This window comes from Sceloporus occidentalis, unplaced genomic scaffold, assembly GCF_023333645.1.
Source record: "Sceloporus occidentalis isolate IW3139 unplaced genomic scaffold, rSceOcc1.0.p SCAF_17, whole genome shotgun sequence".
In the NCBI taxonomy this organism is placed as follows: domain Eukaryota; kingdom Metazoa; phylum Chordata; class Lepidosauria; order Squamata; family Phrynosomatidae; genus Sceloporus; species Sceloporus occidentalis.
The window spans coordinates 7,952,726-7,972,633 of NW_028316997.1; the positions used below are offsets into that span (position 1 = coordinate 7,952,726).

Below are 19,908 nucleotides of genomic sequence, written 5' to 3' on the forward strand. Positions count from 1 at the left end.
AAGTCTGAGCCACATCAAACTGCTCATGGTAGTTCACTGTTAAATAAATGTGCTGGCTTTGTAAAACTAATCAAAGCATGGTTAGAATTAGATTTCTTTCTCTTCACATCAGACACAGGTCATCAGTGTTTAACATTAAGTTCAAGCAAAATGTAATTGTTTCACATTTTTCATTTTTAAAAATGCTATAAATGTGCTATAACTGATGTCTAGACATGTGCTAATTGTTTGGGATATCTTGCTTTTGATCCCAGCAGTTCTAATTTGTCTTTATTGTGTTTACTTTATTTGCAGGTACTTTATGTCAAGATGACGGTGACTGTTCCTGTTACTTCTGTTCTTGTATTGCTGCTTGGTTTTGCACAGGAGTGCCTAGGACAATGTGAGGAAGCCTCCAAAATGACAGAGATGGATGTCAATATAAAATACAGCCTCGAAAACTTTACCACTGATTCACCCATACGAAATATGCTTCTCCACAGGGGCTATGTGTATGTTGGAACAATAAACAGAATCTACGTGTTGAATGAAAACCTCACTAAGCTTTCAGAGTATAAGGCTGGACCTGTGTTGGACCATTCTAGTTGTTTACCATGCAAAGACTGCATGGTAAATGGACAGTCATCTAATGCCACTTGGAAGGACAATATCAACATAGCTCTACTGTTTAACGATTTCTACGAGGATCAATTGATAAGCTGTTGGAGTGCCCACAGTGGGGCCTGTCAACGCCATGTGCTCAGCTTTGAAAAGCCTTGGGACATTTCAAGTAATGTTCATTGCCTGTACTCAGCGCATGTACAGAAGGATACAGATAAGTGTCCGGACTGTGTTGTTAGTGCCTTAGGAAGCAAGATCCTCCTAACAGAAAATGATAGATTTGTTAAGTTTTTTGTAGGGAATACGGTTAAGGAACCACAATCTAAACTTCATTCCATTTCAGTGCGGCGGCTAAGAGAAACACAAGATGGATTTGAATTTCTTGCGGATAAGTCCTATCTGGATGTGCTTCCTCAGTACAGAGATTCGTACCCTATAAAATATGTTCATGCATTTGAAAATAACAACTTTATTTACTTTTTAACAGTGCAGAGAGAGTCCCTTGATTCACAGGCATTTCACACTAGAATTGTCAGGTTTTGTTCTTCAGACCCTAAACTGCGCTCCTATATTGAAATGCCCTTGGAGTGTATATTTACAGAAAAAAGGAGAAAAAGATCATCCACCAGAAAAGACATTTTCAATATATTGCAAGCTGCCTATGTAGGCAAGGTAGGTCAAGCCTTGGCGGAGGAGATGGGATTAGGTTCAGGCGATGAAATACTTTATGCTGTATTTGCCCAAAGCAAACCAGACTCATCCGAGGTCACTAACAGATCTGCTGTGTGTGCTGTGCCTATGAAGATAATAAATGACTACTTTAACAATGTGGTCGACAAACATGGTACCAAGTGCCTGGAACACTTTTATGGAAAGGACAGTCGATTCTGTAATAGCAAGGTAAGATTATTCTTTTTTGTATTTCTGTGTTTCAAGATTCTAGGCTCGTTATCACTGGCCCTAAACATTACAGGCTTTGGTTTCCCTTGTCTGTGCCTCTTGAGAATTGTGAAATAAGACCCATGACCTAGGTTTCCCAGATGTTTTAGGTTTCTGGGACAAGAAGAGTCTTACATAACTGTTCAGGTGCCACAGAGTTCTCCCAGCAGGAGAACGATATGTCCATACATGGGAAATCTATGAAGGAGATGACCCTGGTGTCCATCCTCCTGTTTATTTTGGTCTGATTAATAGCCTAAAATGCACATGGTTTGTAAGTATTCCAAGCCAGTACCGAGGACTAGCAGTAAATATTTATTCATATAAATGTATCTGACACTATAGTCATGCAAATTTGGAATAATGAATTAAAGAAAGCCATGGGGGTACCATTAACAATTCTCAGGGAATTGAATACTGTTGAGCCTTCCAGTCCAGTCTCTATGGTCAGCAGCTGTTGGCCTCTGGAACAATCATTTCCTTACTGACAGATATGTCCCATGGGAATGCAGTGACACGCCATTGAAAATGGAGATTAACCCTTCCAGTTTGTTATGAGATTGTTTCCTTTCAAAGAACTCCATCTGTCAAATTAAACCAACCTATTTGTATTACTGAAACTATATGTGATCGTTAAACAATTGACAATATTTTCACAAACAAAAACAGTTAATTAAAGTTACAATGTATCATTAGTCAGCAAGGGATGTGTATTTCATCAGTAAGAAATTCTGATAACATTTCAGTCTTTTGTATTATGAAAAATCAAGGACAGAAAGACTACAGTGATTAAAAGAAACTTCTCCTTTAACCAATTGGGTGCCCTCTTGTTGAGTTGACACCTTACTCTTTTCATGAAGTATCATAATAACTGCTTTTTATTTTGTTAGAAAAGAATACCCCAGACAAATGGAAATAAGCCTGCATGCCCCTGGTGTCCAGTGGATTGCTTGTCAAATTGAGTCTAACAAGCTATTGAGCTTGGCTAGGTCATAGGTCATGCAAAAGCCTTAATGTAAATATATGTGTTCACTGCATTCTTAAATCAGTTTATGAATACTAATAGAGCTATTTCGCAAAATAAGTTTCATTAGAAATGGTTGTTTACCATCAGGGTAATATATATATAAACGTTGGCGTTAAAGTATCACACCAATTTTTATTTTTATTTAACATGGTTTGAAAATGATTTTGAGACATTTTTGGTTTTGCTTTTTTTGCATTTACATTTTTACGGTTTTTGGATTGTAAATTTGATTTAACAGTATTTATTTGGTTGCCTCATAGTAACCCGTTATGTTTTCACTGTATGTTAATAATGTACAGTGTTATTGGTAGATTGTACAAGAATCCAAATAACCTCTATTGCGCACTTAAATACAGCCAAGCATCTGCACATGTATCCAAAGCAGAGTTACCACTCCCAGTAGAATATGTCATTTTATGTAACAAGGTGTTTCTGCCAAATGCTGGGCCATTGTGGTTTATCCAGTCTCTCAACTTTTCAGTAATATCAAAAATATTTTCTTTTGGTAATGTTAAAACTGTTATAAGCACACAACAAAACATATTCCCAATTCGGCAGAGACAAAATGTATACATTTTGATAACAACTTCATTATGCTATCATTAGAGACGTAGGGGGTCAAGAACACGTAGATATATTGTATGTATGTTAGGTAATTTATGAATACCTGCCTCCCATAACTTAACCCCTTTGGTTTGTCATTACCTCATAAATGCCATTACTAATATTGTAAGCTGTCTTCATAGTCTATGGTATGTAGCCTGAGATGTAGTTAAAAATGATCATTGATACACAAGGTCATGTTAAGGTTATGTTACATTCTATACTGCTGCATTGAAATTACATCAGGAAGAGTAAATGTGTTCCATGTGTTGTAAAGCTGGCTAAAATGAGTAAATCAAAATACAGTATTAGCCGTCTGCAATAAGCACGACACAATTGAATTTTCCATATAATTTATTGCCTATTCACTAGGGTCACCATCTGATTTTCGTTTACATTGATATACCATAAGATAATGGATGGCACTATGGATTCTGGTTTTAGGATTTGGGGAGAAAACATCAGTAAGCCACCGCCAAATCATAATCCTGTACTTAAAACTAATAAAATCAGTAATGATGTGTAATTCCTCGCTGATTAACTCTTCTTGTAACATTAACCTACATGAAGGGGATAGAAGAACTTTGTAGGGATTTTTTTTATGACAGACAAATACAGTGAGGTTTAGAGGTTAATATCGTTGAGAATTTAAATATGAATGGGATAGATATAAAGCTATACTGAATATAAGACAAACCCAAGAACTGGATAAGGTATAAGGTTTACATATGAGAAAAAATGGTTAGGCTAGATGGGACGAGCGGTTCGTATGTGCTGTCAAATTTCAAATTAACAGCTGAACTGGCAGTTATTTTTAATTCTTTAATATTAGATGCTGCTGCCGATATATATTAATAGTAGCCCCTGGTGCCAATATATATATATATATATATATATATATATATATATATATATACACCTTTGCCCCTGCTGCCAATATATATAAATATTGGACCCTGTTGCCGATATGTATTAATATTACCCCCTGCTGCAAATATAAATTAATATTAGATCCTGCTGCCGATATATATAAATATTAGACAATGTTGCCAATATATTTTATATTGAAAAAAATTGGACCCCAGGAAAGCATTTCCTTGGGCCCCGTTCCACACTCCAGACCAACAAAAATATTTGCCATACTGACTGCAGATTAGGGATTGACTGTGAGAGTCAGTGCAGTCTTCCCTCCTTCTGACTTTACCGTAACATTGAGAGGTCCTCTCCCCGTAATCATCCACAGAGTCCCTTTGTCCCGCATTCACTAAACCACATCTCTCTTTACTTACTCCCTGTAGTTCAGGTATAGACCAAATAAACAACACATGGAAACAGCACGTGCATGTATAGATCAACTGAATAAGGCATAAAAACTTTATTTGCAGGTATACATAAATAATGTATGGAAACATAGTATTGCAGGTATAGATCAACAGAACACACAAACCCAGCATTGCAGGTGTAGATCAACTGGAAATCGCATGTAAACTCAGCACTAAGGGTATAGCTCAAATAAACAATACATGGAAACAGCACGTGCATGTATAGATCAACTGAATAAGACATAATAACTTTATTTGCAGGTATACATAAATAATGTATGGACACATAGCATAGCAGATCAACAAAATAACACAAAAATCCAGCTTTGCAGGTATAGATCAATTGGAATTCACATAAAAACTCAGCATTAAAGGTATAGATAAAACCCCCTAAATTACAGACATAGATCAACGGTTGCACACCCCAAAGCCAGCCCTGGCGTCCACATTCCCAACATAGAACTTGACCAGCACCCAAATCACACACATAGGACGTGCCATCTTTGTCCCCAAACAGCCCAGCATACGACTACCCTTAGTCAAAGCAGTGATTGGAGTGAATCTGGCCCAGGGTAGTCTAGCCCTAATTGTGTAATTATTTATTTTGCTACTAATGAAATTGGTGGCTACATGTAAGATCATTTGGAACTATGTTAGGTTAGCTGGGTCCTCATTTGTAACCCAAATTCATTTTATTTGTTCAGTCCTCCTGTTTCCTGTTTTTAAAGAAAAATGCAACATTGCACATATTATTATTGCCTAAAAAACTCATAGCAAAATTATTACATTTGAGAAGTAATTGACCAACAAGAAAGGAATTAGAAGTTCAAATGTTTGCATTGAGGTTTGGTTGCACTGTCCAGTATTCAGTTCTGGAAAAAAGGTGGTCACGTGGCACTCAATCAAATAAATTGCAATAGTTACTTACATGGTCACATAAAACCATTCAATTCTGTATAATTTAATTCAACCAATAACATGCGCATAAAGTTTCCTGTAACTTAAGTTCTAACACTGGGATGCATATTATAAGAGTAGCTCTCTAGCACGAGGGTTTTATAAGTAGCCACTAAATGATAAAATACTAGCATCAGATTGTAATATCATGCCAATGTTTACAGTCTTTGAGAGAACATTACTATTACTGTGAATGTGCATCAGCAAAGGCCCATGATTATAATGATGAGTTGGTGACACAAGCATGGTGATGGTTGGACAGCTTGTTCTGCGTGATGTCACTGCGCATTTTTGAACCTTTTGGCAATTAATTTCCTTTTTGACTTGCATTATTTCCCTATCTCCTGCTGTGAAGGTTCCCCTAATTTCAGATCTAGAATGCATATTTAACTGGGACATTAAGCAGAACATGCTTGTATAATCCACATAGTTTAAAATGCAAGACAGGGGTTAAAGACACAGAGCGAGACAAGCAAGTTTATCTGCTTATTTGGCTGCATGGAAAGAAATTGTAATATCATTTTACAGAAATCAAGATCTATGGTTTGATAGGAACTGAGTAAATGCAGTTTATTTAAATAAATGAAAAGGGTTTTGACACAAACCACTTTATCCTTATTTTAATAAAAGAAAACATGATTTATGGCCAGAATTGCTTACTGTGTGCAGACTAATGGAAGGCTATAATTGTGACGTTCCATCAAAAAAACCACAATTGCCAATATTGATCTATCATCCCCTGGGTATGTCCAATAAGATAACAAACCAAACTAAGACAAATTACTCTTTAGGGACCATATAACTGGAGTCCCACACATCATTTCATCTCGTAATCATTGCTAAATTAAAAGTAATAACACTGCTGAATAATAAAATGAGTCCACATAGATCCAAACAGTTTGATACTGGTAGAAGTAATCTTCTATTCATAAAGAGTGAGAACAACACTGGGATTCTCACTACTGTATAATATGAAAAATATTTTTTCAAACACAGAATTATATAAATCATGGAAGTAAAATCTATTTATTATCATTTTATTTGCATTTTTATATGCTTTTTTGTTAGCTTGGTGACTAGGGTGACCACATTCAGAGACACAAACAGGTATATATATATATATATATATATATATATATATATATATACACACATAAAATACGTTTTATATATTTTATATATATATAGATATATATATATATATATCTCACATACCCTGATTCACATATACTATTGTATATTAATTATTAAGAAGCCTTGGAAACCATGTAGATTTCAGATTTAATAATATACATACACTCATTACATGAGTAGATATAGAATGTTAACCCCTCTAATACCAGGCATGAGTAGATTCAGAGAATTAACTCCTATATTGCCAGAGATTACACACACAGTCAAACAAACAAACACAGTGACAAACACAGTCACACTAACAGACAAAAACAGTCACACTAACAAACACTGTGACAAACTGACAAACACAGTCACACACACAGAGTCAGACACACATACCTGGTGCTGGCTGCAGCTTACTCTGAGTTGGTGTGAAGGAGGGACTCAGCCTATCAGGAGAGGCTTCTGAACTCTCAGGCAATCAGGAGAGTTGCAAAGTCTCTCCTGATTGGCTGAGACCTCCTTCACTCAGACTCCTTATTCCGGGACAAGGCATTGTCCCGTATTGAGACTGCCCGGGACCGGGACTGTCCAAGGCAATCCGGGACATCTGGTCACCCTATTAGTGACCCTTTCTAGACCATTGACCCTTTTTTACCTTAACATAATAGTAATGATCCAAACTTTAACATCAGCCTTTACCAGCCTATTCATTCATCTGCATGCCTTGAATCACCACACCATCCACCACCTCCTTCATCAGCTATCTAAGTTGACATTTGTCTCCTTTGAAATGCACTGCAATTCATTGCAATCCAATGACACACTCCTTTAGCAAATCCATATTCACTTAAAGGAACCCTCCAGCCAACATATGCACTGTATTGCAGATAGTTGAGAAGTTCTGCTGTTGTGTCACCCTTGCAAATCACCAGGTCCAGATGGCATTCACCCCCGCATTCTAAGGGAGTTAAGTAATGTAATAGACAGACCCCTATTTCTAATATTCAAGGACTCTATAGTGACAGGGTCTGTTCCCCAGGACTGGCGCATAGCAAATGTTGTGCCAATATTCAAAAAGGGGACAAAAAGTGACCCGGGGAATTATAGGCCTGTTAGTTTAACTTCTGTTGTGTGTAAACTGTTTGAGGGTTTCCTAAGAGATGCTATTTTGGAGTATCTCAATGAAAATAAGTGTATGACTCCATATCAGCATGGGTTTACAAGGGATCGGTCCTGTCAAACTAACCTGATCAGCTTTTATGAGGAGGTGAGCTCAAGACTGGATCGGGGTGAATCGCTGGATGTCGTATATCTTGATTTTTCCAAAGCATTTGATACGGTGCCACATAAAAGGCTGGTACATAAAATGAGAATGCTTGGGCTGGGGGAGAATGTGTGTATGTGGGTAAGTAACTGGCTCAGTGATAGGAAACAGAGGGTGACTGTTGACCAAACATATCTCCTTGCACGTGATATATTTACCACCAGTCATCTGTAATGATGAGTTGGAAAACATTCCTGGGGAAAAACGAGACCCACCATGTCGTGAACATGCACAGTAAGCACTCTTGCTGATTTAAATTGAAGCATTTGCTAAGCATGCAGCTATCATAAACAGTTTAGATTCCTTCATTTCAACCCTGCTGCTGTGAGGATATTCCATTAGTTGGACAACCCACATGAGACTCTGTAAGGTCTAAAGCTTTGAGTGACTGAATGACTACTCAAGACAGGTCTTCCAAATAATTAAGTGCTGTGCCACAGTACCGTCCTGCTGTGCTGTCCATGTTCCTATAAATCTCTATTCCACTGACCACCAGTGCATAGCTTTTTGTTTTTCTGTATGCCTTCTGATCATTCATGTCTGCACCTGCCTCCAGCTACATTAATCTCTCTTGTGATCCCATTCTTCCTCTTATGTGTCAGATCTTTCTTAGTTGTTGTCTTGCTCTAGGCCCAAAGTTAAACAACTTTAAACACAATGTGTCTATAGCACCCCAACCTCTATACCTACTTGTTTTTTCTAAATTTCCTGGAATTGTTTGTATAAGTGCCCAAACTTTAGTACCTCCATCAAAGATGTTATTAACAGTCTGTGTGTTTCAGATAGGTGTTGCTTTTCTATTTTTAAGAAGCATTTATAAATTATATTCTTCTAAAAATATGTTTTTGATCAGTCACCTAACTATACGTTGCACTGCCAATAGATGGAAGACGTTGAGAGATAGAGACCATTAATGACTGGAAAACAAATGGATTTCTACCAAGCAGTGGAATGTAAAGAGTATTATAAATTAGCTTCAGGGCAATGCAGATTAATGCAAAAGGAAACCAAATGCCTTAAAATAACAGAATAAGGGAAGAGATAGACAGTCATGTCAAACCAATGGAATTGTAATGTGATCTTCCGCACTCTTACAGAGATAAATGCAGAAGACTATTATTAGGTTAGGTACACATCCAGCATCCCCTGTTATTCTAACCTGCACCAAAATGATCCTTTCATTTATTGCCTGAGTCAAGAATACATTCTTCCATCAATTACTTAAAAATAATTACAAAATGTATTCTTCAATACAGAAAAGAAAATGTTTTAACTCATGTTAAGGCACAACAGAACCAAAAAGGTTTTTTTGTATTGTTTAATAGAATTGTGATTATTGTTTATGTGTAAATCATCAATATATCCATTCAATATGAAGTAGCATGATAAAACTGATCTCATATAATGTATAAATAAAATGTATGGATGTATACTGTAGAGGTCTAACAAGATTGAAACAGCTATATGTAGGTGAAACTCTTTTCCTCATGAAATTACTTGAAGCTATGTATGAAACAGCAGAAATATGCAAATAAGGGAACCAGTATTGCACACTCTTATGAATTCAGAGCCGGATTGACATTTTGGTTGTATAAACATGTAAGCTTATACACCTATTGTTAAAATGGACAGATATTTTTCTTCTCCCTTTTCTCCTCTCTCTCACTCGCTTGTCTTTCTTCTCTTTCCATTCTCTCCTCTCTGTCCTCTCCCTCTTCTTCCCCTTCTCATAACATCAGCTTTTCTTAACTTTCATTTTATATACTTCCCAAAATGCTCAATGGCCAGAGAGATAATTTTTTAGAGGGTATGGTTGGAGGCAGAGCCGGCCTTAGGCGTTGTGGCACCCTGTGCGGACTACTCCTCTGGGGCCCCCCCTCACTACCCCCCCAAACTACCCCCCCTCAAACTACCCCCCCAAACTACCCCCCCCTCAAACTACCCCCCCCTCCCCTCTGCCCCTTCAAACTACCCCTCCCCTCTGCCCCTTCACACTACCCCCCCTCTGCCCCTTCAAACTTCCCCCTCAAACTACCCCCCTCTGCCCCTTCAAACTACACCCCCCCATGCCCCTTCAAACTACATTCCCCCATGCCCCTTCAAATTTCACCCCCCCTCTGCCCCTTCAAACTACACCCCCCCCACTTACATTGTTGCCGGAGTCCTGCGGTGAGAGCGGGAGGCATCCGTCTTCTCGCTCTGCCGCGGTGCCGGCATTTCATGTTGAGCGCCGGAATAGTCCGGCGTTCAACATGAGATGCCAGCACCGCGACGGTGTCACGGAGAGTAAGGGGCGCCGAGCGGCTGCTGAGAACTTCACGAGCAACCGCTCGGCGCCCCTGCCCGGGACTTAGATTAAAGCATCGTTTTTTGTTTTTTAAACTTTATTTAACATGAATGATGTTAAATAAAGTTAAAAAAAAAAACAACAAAAAAAAACCCCGATGTTTTAAGTTATGTCCCGGGCAGGCGCCCCTGCAGTCGCACAGGTCGCACACCCCTAGGGCCGGCCCTGGTTGGAGGCATTGCTGACTTTGACCTATTTATAGCTTTTTGTCTATTTGTTCTTTTTTGAATACATAAAGTAGTTTATTTGCACAATTTAATTTATTAACACATTCTACTGTTTAGTTTCACACAATCATGTCCAGCGAAAATTGCAAGGTCCTATGAAAGAGGGACATTAGAGGAAGAAAGAGGAACAGAGGGATTTGGGTCCCATAGAGGGACTGTCCCTCCTACAGCAGGTCACTTAGTATATATGGCTTGTTGGCCTATGCTAAGTATTATGTCTTTGAAACAGACTCCCTTGAGTCCTCTCGTTATTTTTTTTTCCGAAGTAGAGCAAACATTTGAGTGTAAAACAAGACACCTAGCGATAAAGGAGAGCGAACAACACAGATAGAGGGAGCCAAGAGGGACACCAAGAGAAACAGAGGTAGAAACAGCTGAAATAAATAGATAGATGATAGATAGATAGATAGATAGATAGATAGATAGATAGATAGATAGACTTCAATCATTTAAAGCCACATACCAAACAAAGAAAATCAATGAAAGACTTAATTTAAATACAACCATATTTCACAATTAGGCTCCTGGTTATTGTAGAAGCTAATTAGTGTGTTATATATAGCTGAGTCAATAATGTTTTGTTCCATCATGCTAAGTAAATTAGTATCTACAATACAGAGCAATGTTCCATAAGAAAAGCAAATACCGTATATCAATTGAACAGAAGAAAAACACTTAATAATTTTATTTAGTGATTATAGATGAAAAACACATCATCCACTTTATATGGGGTTATCTCACAGGAAAACACGGAATAAGGAATCACAATGTTTATTCAGAAATGACCTAGTGTTGTCTAAGCATGTAAATATAACCTAAAATAATTGTTTTCCTGGCTGTTATATCACTGTCTATTCTTATGAAACGACAATAGAAAAAAAAAGCTGAATGCAACCACATGAAAACCTCCAAGGCGTGGACAACATTTAATATTTCAGGTAGTGTATCCAGTCGTAACTAAACTTTATGCCCGGGAAATTGCTAGCACGTGTATAGAAAACAAGATATACTTTTCTGGAAATCCCTTCCCTTGCTGCTTTGTGTATACACAAATGCACAATGTCCTTTCAACCAACTTTTGTGGCACACAGACAGGAAAGAGGAAACATTTGTAATATTATCTGCATGCCCATTTTATACAGCCATACCTCCCAACAACAAGACCCCCAACTCCTCTGTGCTCTCAGTGGAACACGAGGCACTATGTCAAGTTTACATAATAGAGAATGGTACGAGCATTCCCAAAATCATTCTTTGTCCTGCTGGAGACACACTCCTCACTCACATTTTGCTACTTGCCTATATCTTCCAGTCCCTCTGATATAGGCATCTGGATGCCACAAAGTACCCGAGACAGAAAGACTGGAGAAAGCTGGATATTTATACAGAAAGCTGTTGATCAACAGCAGTTTACTGTGTCCCATGGGACTGAGAAGCTCTGAATCGGGACTGCCCCACATAAGTTAGGACAGTGTATTACACTTTGACGTTCCGTAGCCAATTGTCTTGAATATAACTTTCAGAGTCTCTCATATCTTTAGACGAATACGCATGCAGAAGATCCTGCCTCTAATCACATCAAATTAGAAAAAATCTAATTGTTCTTTCATTGTTGAGTATGCATGTAGTTTTCATTAGCTAAGTACCTGGCTTGACTGAATGGGTTAATTTTACAAGCCTGTAATAACATTCCATGGTAGCAGATCAAAAAGTATAGATTTTTTTTTTTATTGATGTGAATTCTCCTGGGATTTTCCCTACAAACAGGGCGAGTATCATGTTTCAGAAATGAAGGCAAATCATCGATATTAACCACATTACCAATTAATAGATTCCAATTGAATTGTCAGCGCAGTTAACGTCTTCGTTGGAAAGAATCCGGAGGTTCTGTATATAAGTGAAGAATTTAAATGAGCTGTCTAGACTGTGAAAGTACTAGTTGTATGCGGAATGAGAATATGAGAATATAACTGGAGTTTGTATTAGGTTATATTTGTACATGCTTGGATCGCTCCAACTCCCAAAAGTGCAATGGACCAATTTTAACACAAAAATAAAACATGATCAACAGAATTGATCATTATTAGATATTAATTAGAATATATTGTGGTAAAAAAAATCACACGAAAGAGATGAATAATAAACCAGGACCTGCAACACAATGGAAAAATGGCTGAGGATTGGAGTCGATGTTCTTTTTGTATATCATAATTGAACTAGCTAAAACCGCTGCTGTCAATACATTCGTACCGCTGTAAGGTCTTCAATAAATAAAAAGACGTTAAAAAAAACAAGGACCTTTGCTTTAAAGAGTCCAGTTTCAACACTCTGTGTTGTTATTAGAAAGTGTCCTATGAACCAGAACTCTCATATATTTATGCTGATCTTTCCTGATAACTGGCTACTGGAAAGTATAATAGGAGCAGTGTTGTTTTGGAAAATGCCAGTATAATTAACTGATTGTACACGTTTTATTTCAGACATTTCTAAGAAATGCATCCCACTGCTCAGGTCCAATTGACGAATACCGAGTAGAAGTCACCACTCCATTACAACGTCTTGACTTGTTTATGAACCAATTTAACACTGTCTTGCTTACATCGATCTCTGTGTTCATCCAAGGGACTCTCACTATTGCCAATTTGGGAACATCTGGCGGACGGTTCATGCAGGTGAGTCCTACTGAGATAATGGATCTTCCTCTTGGAACTTTGCCTTATCTAGCCAGTTGTAATACCTAGAATGATACCTGCTCATATTTATTGGTAAAGTAATAGGGAAAGTGTTATATTAAATAATTATATATAAATATATTCTCTTAAACCACTAAAGTGGAACGAGTCATCTGTACAGGGTGCAAGGTTTTTTGTTTTTTTTTCTGAAGATGGTTTTGGGTGCTTATAGCAAACAAAAATGACCATATCTAACTGTGTTTGGTGATAGTAATGCTTTCCCCAGCAGGGTGTATTACACTACTCACAGCAAATTCGTATAGAATTCTGCAAGCAAATGTTTCAGGGGTGGACCAGTCACATCATGTCAAAACACTTTAAATAAAAAAAAATCAATTTTAACTGCCAGTGTTATAAATACAAATAAAAAATGAGCTATTGGCCAAAAAATATTTCAAAATATATTGTAATTCTAAAAAGTAAACAAGCCTCTTATTGCAGTGAATATGATTTACTGTTAAAATGCATACTTTATAACATAAACTAGTCAGTTGATGACACAGTTAGTTTTTTATGTCATATTTTATACCCAAGTGACGTATTTAAGAGAAGGTTAAAGAGGTAATCACGGTTTTCTTGCTGTGTTTTGACATGTCAACATGTTTCCATTGTGGAATGCCTCAAATTAAAGACTACAGACCACTTAGCAAGATGTTTTGACTAATTAAGTGTTAGAACTTGTCTCTTAGTCACTTGCAGCTTTTTATTATTAGGCAGTGTGAATAATTATAAAACAGAAGGGTAATATCGTTCTTGGGTCAGCTGCCAAGTACGAAAAGGAAAAAAGAAACAATTTTGCTTCCTTCCTATGCTCAGGCTTGTTGAAAAGCTTTCTTTTAGCTGCTTTTTTATGAACCTTTTGCAGCTGTTTCGACCTCTTATTGTTTCAGTCTGGGGCTGGGAAAGAGCGCAGGCATTACAGCTGTCGGGTCCAAAGTGAATCAGGTATTTCACAGAGGCTACAAATTTATACATTCTAACACTGTTTAGTAATGCCAGAAATGAGCACTTCTTAACTGGAGAAAAAAACTTACAAAGTAATTAGATATTTTAAGAGAGATAACCAAGGAATGCCAATTATTCATCTCATAGGGCACTTGTGGAACTCTTGCTATGTCCAGTTATTGTATAATCGCTGTGGTCTTCATTCTATGTGAGAATCAGAGCATGAAGCATACACTTGAGAATGGGTGAAATTGGAAGCATAACGGCATCGTTTTATTAGGCCATGAACTTTGTACGAATGCAATAAGCATGTATCGCCCAACTCTGCTATTGTGCAAAATGACATAAATTTAATAGTAACAAATGTATTATGTGTATTATTTGTTAGATTTAGATAGACGTAAAGCAATAGAAAACACCTTTAATTTAAAATGTCATTTTAAAAATGGAAAGTGATGTTTATGTGTGTATATTTTTTAATAAACAGAAGCCATATTGAGTTACGTTGATTTGGTATCTGTATTATGGTGGTACCGTTCAAACCAAAAGCTGTCTCTTTAACTCTGTCACTTGAAACAAGAATAGTCGGAGTCTTTCTGTCTAGTTAAAAAGACACATAAAGAGTAAAAGAAACTTATGGGAAGCAAAGTCACAGACACAGACGGCACACATAACTTAGCAAAGTGTGGCCTGTACACCAAGATAGGAAATACACAAAACCTGTCAAAATTGGATACAGGGAAAAAACACACACATAGACACACGTGTACAATAAGAAAACCATATCATTGCCATCTTAACTAACACCTCTCTAAAACATCAAGAACCTCTCAACTGTTATATACAGCGAACAGGAAACAAGTCTGACTTTGAGGCCTGTAATAATTCAAAGCAAAATTAGGAGCCAAGCCACTTAAAATACACTATCTAGTGCTACCTAATGGAGATTCACCAAAAGGGAATGCACAACCCAAGACACCTTTTGGAGGCAAACCTCTATTTCTGTTTATTTAGTTCCATGTAACAAGCAGTCATTAAAATGAAATATATATAATGGACCCAGTCATGGTGATAATAATGTGCCGATCCTGCACATACGCTAGTCGCTCTTTTGGAATATGCCCCTCTGCCCTCTGTGACAGTCCTTCCATGGTTGTATATAGCTGTTCATTTCTATAGTAGTTACATGTTTATATCAGTGGTTACTGCAGTAACAAAATAAGTAAATGAAGAAGGGTAACATTTGCATAATGGGAAAGTTGTTTGTTGATGGTCTACATTCAAAGTTTGTTTCATTGTTGAAACCTACCAGCCTTGAACAGGAACCATTCCTCTTATTATTATTATCTTTTATTTATATAGCGCCAACACATTAGGTAAAGAGGACCCTGCTCGCAAGCTTACAATCTTATTTTCAGTGTTTCTGCAAAATAATATTTCAGAGTCTTTGTTTTCCACTGAATGGCTTTAGGAGAAAGTTCTCAGTAAGTTTCCTTTTTAATTATTACATCAATTTATAAATCACAATACTTCATACTAAGTACAAGTGCTAAAACTGTGAGAGGAGTAGAACTAATGCCAGACATTTCGAAAGCATAAAATTGGATTGGCATTTCATTTTCTGTGGTGAATAATGGTCTAATTCTGAATTATGTAGATCAGGGTAAGGGTTTTTTTTCCCACCAGAGAGGCTTGCTTTCATTTGTGATGGAATGCATTACAGACCTCTCTGGAATAAAAAGGCTTCAAATCACAATAAAGAGGTTTGGCGTATCCATCTGTAATATTGGTTTCTTCTCATTCATCTCTGCCGCGCATCCTTTTTGACAAATGGTGAGAATTCAGCCCCATCCCATTGATTGGTACATGGACTCAGTCACTGTAGGCCTCGTCTGTGATCTCAGATAAACTAATTTGTTAATTATGTAAACCATATTTTACTGTTTGGTGTGTCAGATAAATGAAAGTGTCAAAATGGGCTATATTTAGTGGACATAAGTAGAATATTTGGTGGAAAGTCCCACAGTTTGGCTCAATTGCCATTGAACCAAATATGTTGTCCTATATGATGAATTCATTCTCCCTGGTTGTACTGATAATATGGCTAACATGTGAACACACATTGAGAAACAAAAGCGTATTTGACCTGTGTACCTAAAATCACCAATTTTTTTTTATTTTATTTTTAGGTTGTGATATCACGCTCGGGTCAAACAAAACCTCACATCAATTTTCTCCTTGATTCAAATCCTGTTTCTCCAATAGTAGTCATCAACCAAACCTCCACTGAAAATGGATATACACTGGTTAGCACAGGAATGCAGGTTAGTCATTTGTGTACATATTTTGTGGGAAAGTCAATTCCGTAATAATAAACACTTTTTTCCCCACCATTTTACATTCATATGTTTCCTTTGTAATATTAACAGATATATCGGTAAAATGCAATGTGTTGTGAGTAGTAATAATAATAAATCTAAATTGATATGTATAGGGTTACACCAGATATCTGTTTTATTCATTAAAAACCTGCCTTTAAAAATTGACAATGACATCCCTCACATTCGCTGACCTCGTAACAAAGTATTCTCTCTTATCGCAATCTGCATTTTCATTTTCTTCTGGGGAGTTTGGTAATGTGGCCATTGACGAGGCGATATGCTGGCGTCAGATCGGAGCCTGTGAGTGATCTCACCGGGAATTTTAAAAGCAAATAAGTTTTGAATAAAACATTTTCTAGATCTGTAGAGAGACATTTCACTGTGAACAACATATTAAATTTTCATTTGTTACTGATACATTTATTTTCACATTTCAGCATAATGCATTGCCTGCATCAATATGTATGACTTACCTCACCATAAATACCTCCTCAGTAATGCATTGTGTAAAATTTTGTGTAACTTTTAGGGTGTATAAAAAATGGTTGAACTTTGCAGTTATGACAATGGAAAACCAATCGATTTCCAACTGTTGTTGAAGTACAACTCCTATGATCCCCACTCGGCTTTGATATGGTCATAAGAGTTGTGGTCAGTAGCAGTTGGGCGCTCTATGGTATCCATAGAGCTCCCAACTGCTACTGACCACAACTCTGTAGCTCTTGTGCAGCCTCAGAATAGCCACAGGTTCTTGATTAATGTAAACATAATATGTTCCTTAAATGGGTACAAGCTACTTATTTCCCTCAGTGGTAAGAATGCTCACCCCTAGTTTTACTGAAAATGAGCACAGTAACACTTTCTACGTCCTTGCCATCTGCAATACAGATAAATACAGTGCTGTGGAATATAACTGTGCCATATAAATCAAATAATTCATTGAGTGGGGTAGTTCATTTCTTGGCATCATAGATGTTCTAGCTGGCAGACTATCCTTATCAAGCAAAAATATGTACTGTAACTGGGAAGCAAAGAAACTAAAGGAATTAGATTTTAAAAAAAGCAGCAATACATAGAACTACTTGTAAGGTAATGATGTCAGTGCCAGTCTTTGGGTTTAAAGGGGTTAAGGTCTTGTAGAAAATGAAATATTAGGATAATGTCTATTGCCGTCTTAGCAAACCGAGTAACAATATTGTGGTTTTCCAAAGAAATTTGAAAGACTTTTTTCTTTGAGCAGAACATTATTATTTTATTGCATTGTAGAGGAATGATACTGAGCTTTATATAAAGAAATTCAAACAAACTATTGTTAGAGTATAACGCAACGTCATCTCTTCTGGGGGTAATGTGCTAATGTAACTTTGTTGGCAAATGACAGCAAACAAACATGTACCATATATATTCTCATCAAGGTGATTATACACAAAAACTCTGTTTTCTAAACAGAATTCTATTTTCATGTACATTAAATCTGATACTTAGTATAGGATTGTTGAATATTGCACTGTTACACAGATGGACACCGTAGAGAATCTACATTTTCAACATAGACATCATTGCCCTATAATTAGTTTGTAGTTTTTGTACAATGTTTGCAGTTCCATAAAACATATACAAAGTTTAAACCTGGCAACATTTTTGCTTTGATGCTTAATAGACAAGCCTTAAAAATTACCCTATCCTTCAGCCTTTTTGATGTGTCTAGTGCGCGTTACAAAAAGTCTAGCTATATTATTCAAAGTTATTTTCACAAATTGAATTTGTCTATGGAACTCAAACATAAATGTTGTCTTGGTTTCAAAGGTTGAGTTTGATCATGATGCCTTTTGTAGAAATATCATTACCAGAGAAGTTTGCTTCATAGTGGAAGAAGGGCCTCAAGATGGAAGAATTAGCCAATAATTTCTGAAATTTAGCAGATAGTTCAGAAAACCGTAATACACAGTGAATAGACCCAAAGAGATGTGCAACTGATGCGGTAGCTTGATATCGCTGTAGTCATTATGGACTATAGTTCTCATTATGCTCTGCTAGCTGCAGTGCTAAGAGCCAATCAAGCACAGATGCTTTGCTAAGCCCTATGTAACACTTCTGGGTCCAATGAAAGATTGAGTAATTCAGGAGATTTTTTTATTTTATTTTTTTCGTTTGTTATAGATAGATAGATAGATAGATAGATAGATAGATAGGTAGGTAGGTGCCTGGAAATTAGTTGACATTTTGTGACTGACTTTTCTTCCTGCCACAGATCTCAAAGGTTCCTTTGATAGGCTCGGGTTGTGAACATTTCAAGTCATGCAGCCAATGCTTTTCAGCTCCTTCTTTTATGGAGTGTGGATGGTGCAGGAACCGGTGTTCCCGAAAGCATAAGTGTTTGAATGAAGAGTGGACACAAGATTCATGCTCTCCAGTTGTTCATAAGGTGAATAATATAATACACTGCATCTTTTTACAGAAGTCTCTGCGTGAACAATGTTAGACAGAATCTTAACTCCTCTGCATCCATGTGTACTGGAGAAAGATGACATCAGTGCTAGACAGATAGTATAGGATATCATTTTATCTGATGGGATTGGGAGTGCATCAGTACACTAACAAAAAAGTCATTGTACATGGGATGCCTGAAGCCACAAATTAGTATGGCTAATCCTTTTTAATAATATATGCAGATTGAAATAGAGTAAATAACACAATACCTTTATTTTTCCTGTCCCTGACTTCTGGGCCTAGAAAAGTTTGTCCTCTGAAGTGGTCTACACATTCACAAGGGCATTTTATCTCTGGATACGGAAAAATTACACACACACCAGGACAGGCTATGCCACACCGACTCACAAACACCTGGACAGTCTCTGCCACATCGACACCCAAACACACAACCACCAGGATATCGAGACGAGCTAAACTACAACAATTAAAAAAATATATATTTTCTCCACTTCTTTTAAGTGATGGCCCCAGCTGCCTCCTTGTGTATTCATGTCGCCAGCCCCCCATTGTGTATTTGTGCCTTCCAGCCAGCCCCCCATTGTGTTTTTACTGTATGCCCTAGCAAGCCCCACTTTCTGTATTTATCAAACCAGCCAGTCCCACATTGTGTATTTATACACCACCAACCAGCCCCACATTGTGTACTTATCCAACCAGACAGTCCTCCCTTTAGTATTAATTTATGTGATGCCCCCAGCCAGCAGCCCCATGTGAATTAATGCCCCCACACCCTTGTGTATTGCCCCCAGCCAGCCCCACATTGTGTATTTGTATCCCCCCACCCCCCCTTTAGTATCATGTCAGTTCTACTGATACCCCAGGGACAGCCCCCAAAATGAGTCCACATCCATCATCACCCCACTCCCAACATATTTTTATTTACTTTACCTGA

The 19,908-nt window shown here is 37.4% G+C and overlaps 1 protein-coding gene across 1 annotated transcript in view; it reads left to right on the top strand.

The window, feature by feature from the left end:
- Positions 1-309: 309 nt before the first annotated feature.
- Positions 310-19,908, top strand: part of LOC149302799 (hepatocyte growth factor receptor-like) — a 55,823-nt gene continuing 36,224 nt past the window's right edge. Inside the window, exons 1-4 of the mRNA XM_089481989.1 lie at positions 310-1,500; positions 12,946-13,137; positions 16,332-16,466; positions 18,775-18,948. Of these exons, the coding sequence (XP_089338115.1) occupies positions 310-1,500; positions 12,946-13,137; positions 16,332-16,466; positions 18,775-18,948 (1,692 nt within the window). The remainder of the gene's footprint in view (positions 1,501-12,945; positions 13,138-16,331; positions 16,467-18,774; positions 18,949-19,908) is intronic.